The sequence below is a fragment of the Lottia gigantea genome (assembly GCF_000327385.1).
Source record: "Lottia gigantea unplaced genomic scaffold LOTGIsca_147, whole genome shotgun sequence".
Lineage (NCBI taxonomy): Eukaryota > Metazoa > Mollusca > Gastropoda > Lottiidae > Lottia > Lottia gigantea.
In genome coordinates, this window is record NW_008707746.1 from 199,592 (window position 1) to 205,094 (window position 5,503).

The 5,503-nt window shown below is 30.6% G+C and overlaps 1 protein-coding gene across 1 annotated transcript; it reads left to right on the forward strand.

Moving 5' to 3' along the window:
- Positions 1–4,636: 4,636 nt before the first annotated feature.
- On the forward strand, positions 4,637–4,801 carry LOTGIDRAFT_140446 (hypothetical protein; the record flags this gene model as incomplete). Its single annotated transcript, XM_009050215.1, has 1 exon — positions 4,637–4,801. A coding segment is annotated over one exon (165 nt), but the record flags the coding sequence as incomplete, so codon positions are not given.
- Positions 4,802–5,503: the final 702 nt, after the last annotated feature.

Here is a 5,503-nt window from a genome sequence, read left to right on the forward strand (position 1 = left end):
TAGATGGGTTTCCTTATTTTTTAGTGTCAAATTAAGCAAACTATTTGATTAATTGGTGTTTCTAATGAATTTATCATGTATTCTTAATCATATCATTATTTTCTTATATTACATATAATTTAAGTTTTAACCAATCATAAATGTTCATGTATGTACAGTCTGGATAAACAAAAAAATACTTTTTGACCTTTCTTGATAGGTCACTCATTGGAATTCTGCTGGTAATTCTCTTCTAATTTAGCTAATTATGAATTAATTATGGACATGCGAAACAAACTGGTATTTTTCCAAGTCATTAAAACACCACTACTTTCTATTCATATAAGTATTAGCATTTTCATTTTCATTAATGAAAATGAGGGAACCCATCTTTATATGAGCAAAATTCATCTGATTCATCAGATCACGCCTAGGGGAGAAAGCTTTCATTTTTGACCCCCTCCTCAGGCATTTTCTAGATACAAGCCTGGAGATAATGGTACCATTTCAATGCATTAATGCAATTTCAGACATCAAATTCCAAATCTAGACCAAAATTACTCAAAAATAGGCATGCAAAAACTCCAAAAGGGGTAACATAAAATGTTTTAGTGGAGTGAGTCCTTTTTATGGGTAGCCTAATGCAGGAATGATTAAATACATCGTGTCCAAACCACACCCCCATTCGTCATACTTCCTCAGGGAAATAAGACCATGTCAAAACTCGTATTCGTGATACGATGGAATGATTAAATGGTGGTATTGAATGTAACTGTAGACTAAACCTTAAAGTGATACTACGTCTTAGAATTAACATAGAATTTAAGAATTTTAAACTTGGCGAATAAGAGCCAGTAGATATACCTGGTGTCATAAATAACATAACAGGATCCTTATATAATCTGATAAATCCAAAAAACTTAGTAATTATCCATAAATATGCAATTAACTATTGAAAAATGCTTAATATCAAGATTAAGCGTTTTTCAATAATTACTTAGTTTTATGAATTTTCCAATTTTCTAGATTTTACAGGGATTCTGTTGTAACTTTATGACACCAGGTAAGTTCACTGATGAATATATACTCATATTGACCATTTCGAGAACTTAAATTTTATGTTCATTCTAAGACAGAGTATCACTTTAATGTAATAGCATATTGTTTACAAAGCTATAGCAAACATGAAGCCAAGATAGCTGACAGTTGGTAACCAAGATAAACAATAATTATACAATATACTATAGGCCTACCTTGACCAAAAACACTCATATCAGAAACATTAAAGACTGACTGACAACAAGGTTGTCAAGCCAAAACACTAATTAAATGAAATGAATGGAGTTTTACGTCCTACTTTTCTGCACCATGTGGGCTAATGAAGACGGGCAACGTCATGCAGGGTGCCATGAGGGAAATTTTGCCAGGACAGCGGCATTAGCCTGCTCTTTTTCGATTTCCAACTGTCGAGGGATCTTTAACGTGCACAGCCTGTAGCACACGGGGCCTCGGTTTAGTGTCCCATCCGAACGACTAGACGCTTTTTCCATTTCAGCCCCTCGCTTACTTGCATCACTGACAGGGGGAATTAGAAAGTCTGAGGTGATAAAAGCTCAGAGACAGAGGAAAATATAATTAAGAAATAGAAGCAGTGAGGTGTAACTTTAACTGGCTGTAAGTTTAGTACTGTGAGTGAAAACTAACCAAACACATTTAATTTTACATTTCAACAATTATAATTAACTCGCTTTCCCTTGAGTTTATAGGGCCTAGGCCTAGGCTTCATGAGAGATTTACTTTCCCAAAGATTTTACCTGTAAAGATAGGTTCCCTTATTTTCATTTATGAAAATGAAAATGCTAATACTTATATGAATAGAAAGTAGAGGTGTTGTAATGACTTGGAAAAATACCAGTTTGTCTCACATGTCCATAATTAATTCATAATTAGCTAAAATAGAAGAGAATTACCAGCAGAATTCCAATGAGTGACCGATCAAGAAAGGTCAAAAAGTCTTTTTTTGTTTATCCAGACTGTACTAACATTGACATTTATGATTGGTTAAAACTCTTAATTATATGCAATAAGCAAAGTTAGGTATGATTAAGAATACATGATAATTCATTAGAAATACCAATTAATCAAATAGTTTGCTTAATTTGACACTAAAAAACAAGGAAACCCATCTTTAAGGTCTATCAATGAGTGTATCTATTACCAACATATTTTATATAATTGGTTGTGTACAAAGGGTAAATTTGTTTGATTTCGAATGAAAAGATTTACCTGTATAAATTATACTGTGTACAGGTGAGTTTATAGTCGCACCCAGATAATGACAGTTGCTATGGCAACGTAAACAATAAACACGGTTTAGATAATTTGTTTATGAACAATAGCGCAATTAAGAGGCTTAAAGGAGAACAAATTTATTTCTCTCACACAATACAGTCTAGAGCTTTGTGAAAAAGTATTTGTAGCAATTAATACGTTTGACAGGTGAAAACTTGTAATATACTTGCACCTAATTAAGGTACATGGAAACGACAATTAAGACACATATACGCAGTGAAGTAGGCTAGCCAACATTGATTTTCTAAGTGGCATTAGTGTTTAAAGGGGCACATTTAAGTTGTGTGCAGTGTCAAAGACCAGTGTTTTGTTTAAATGTGTTGAAGACTAATAAGGACTTGAAGATCTTGGAAAATAAAGTGGATTTGATTAACATTTATAGAGAATACTGCTGAAAATTCCAAGATGGCTGAGAATGTTAAAGTTGCTGTCAGAGTGCGTCCATTTATATCCTTTTAAATTTCTGATATATTAATTCAAAGCTGCTAATCCCTATGTTTTCAGTCAGCATTTAGTATTTTGAGGGTTTTGTGGTATGAAAAATGAGAATTCTTAATGAATCCTATTATATACTGTTCTTACTCTTCAACCACATTGCTATTTTTTTATGAACTGAAAAATAGTCTTCATAAATGATTTGAGAGTCTTAGATTGTCTTTGGGTTAATAGAAATGTTGTATATCGTTGGTGACCGCTTGAAACCTCTTATAACGATATATGACGCGGAAATACTTTTCAAGAAAAACGCAAAAAACTATTTGTACGCGTATTTTGTTAAAATCTTTTTTATTATTTTTTTTGCCACTATATGTGGTTTTCATTCCTTGAAAATATAAACCTTGTATAACAATTTGAAATCTCCGGCCTATTGAACCAAAAACTTGTATAATAATACAGTATACAAGGTTTTTCATTTTCATCCTCAGAAAAAGGAACATTGAACCTCGTATAATAATATATTTTACGAGGTTTTAAATCTGACTGTTTTTATACGTGTTATTTAATTAGTGCTTTTTGAGTTATTTACAATCAAGCTAAGAATACGAGGTTTTGATCACAAGATCCGCACTTTTTCTAGCTTTCAAACGATACCAAAAAGTCAAAATGACCAAATATGACATATACAAGGTTTCAAGCGGTCACCCACGATATGAAACTAGGTTTAAAATGACGTAATAAAATCGTTATTCAAATAATATAAGAATTGATAGGCAATTTGATATTTAAACAAATAACAGCCCTTTCATATAATCTTAAATTAAAGATGGGTTTCCTTTATTTTTTAGTGTCAAATTAAGCAAACTATTTGATTAATTGGTGTTTCTAATGAATTATCATGTATTCTTAATCATATCATTATGTTCTTATTGCATAGAATTATGAGTTTTAACCAATCATAAATGCCCATGTATGTACAGTCTGGATAAACAAAAAAAAGACTTTTTGACCTTTCTTGATCGGCCACTCTTTGAAATTCTGCTGGTAATTCTCTTCTAATTTAGCTAATTATGAATTAATTATGGACATGTGAGACAAACTGGTATTTTTCCAAGTCATTAGAACACCTCTACTTTCTATTCATATAAGTATTAGCAATAAATGAAAATAAGGGAACCCATCTTGAAAGGGATTTGCATACATGTATGTTTGTCTATTGGGAACAGGTTAAGAGATAAATCCATTTAATATTCGCTTTACAAGCTGATAGAGCTTAATTTCAGCTACCCATTTAACTTTAAGGAATTATAGATAGCTGAAATGCATGTAACAATTTTGGAAACAACTTTGCTAGTTTTAATGCCAAACTTGTTCTGGGAGAGTAACTTGATGCCCTGGTACCTGGCTACAATGATAGTAGAAAATATAAAATAATGGTATTGATTATTATTGATATGACAATGGTCATTGAAAAGTTCTTAATTAATATTTAATAAGGTTACTTTGAAATATTGTGGTCGAATTTATTATTCTTGTTATATTTCCACGATTTTATTGATTATAAACTAAAAGCAACCATTAACTATTATAATTTACATTTACATTCATAAGAACAGTAGATTTACATTAACAAGTACAAAACATTTACATTAACAAGGTTCAAGACATTTACTATAACAAGGTTCAGCACATTTACATTAATAAGTACAAAACATTTACATTAACAAGGTTCAACACATTTACTATAACAAGGTTCAGCACATTTACATTAATAAGTACAAAACATTTACATTAACAAGGTTCAACACATTTACTATAACAAGGTTCAGCACATTTACATTAATAAGTACAAAACATTTACATTAACAAGGTTAAACACATTTACTATAACAAGGTTCAACACATTTACTATAACAAGGTTCAGCACATTTACATTAATAAGTACAAAACATTTACATTAACAAGGTTCAACACATTTACTATAACAAGGTTCAACACATTTACTTTAATAAGTACAAAACATTTGCATTAACAAGGTTCAACACATTTACTATAACAAGGTTCAACACATTTACTATAACAAGGTTCAGCACATTTACATTAATAAGTACAAAACATTTACATTAACAAGGTTCAACACATTTACTATAACAAGGTTCAGCACATTTAGATTAACAAGTACAAAACATTTGCATTAACAAGTACAAAACATTTTCATTAACAAGGTTCAGCACATTTAGATTAACAAGTACAAAACATTTGCATTAACAAGTACCAAACATTTAAATTAACAAGGTTCAGCACATTTACATTAACAAGTACAAAACATTTGCATTAACAAGGTTCAACACATTTACTATAACAAGGTTCAGCACATTTACATTAATAAGTACAAAACATTTGCATTAACAAGGTTCAACACATTTACTATAACAAGGTTCAACACATTTACTATAACAAGGTTCAGCACATTTACATTAATAAGTACAAAACATTTACATTAACAAGGTTCAACACATTTACTATAACAAGGTTCAGCACATTTAGATTAACAAGTACAAAACATTTGCATTAACAAGTACAAAACATTTTCATTAACAAGGTTCAGCACATTTAGATTAACAAGTACAAAACATTTGCATTAACAAGTACAAAACATTTACATTAACAAGGTTCAGCACATTTAGATTAACAAGTACAAAACATTTGCATTAACAAGTGCCAAATATTTACA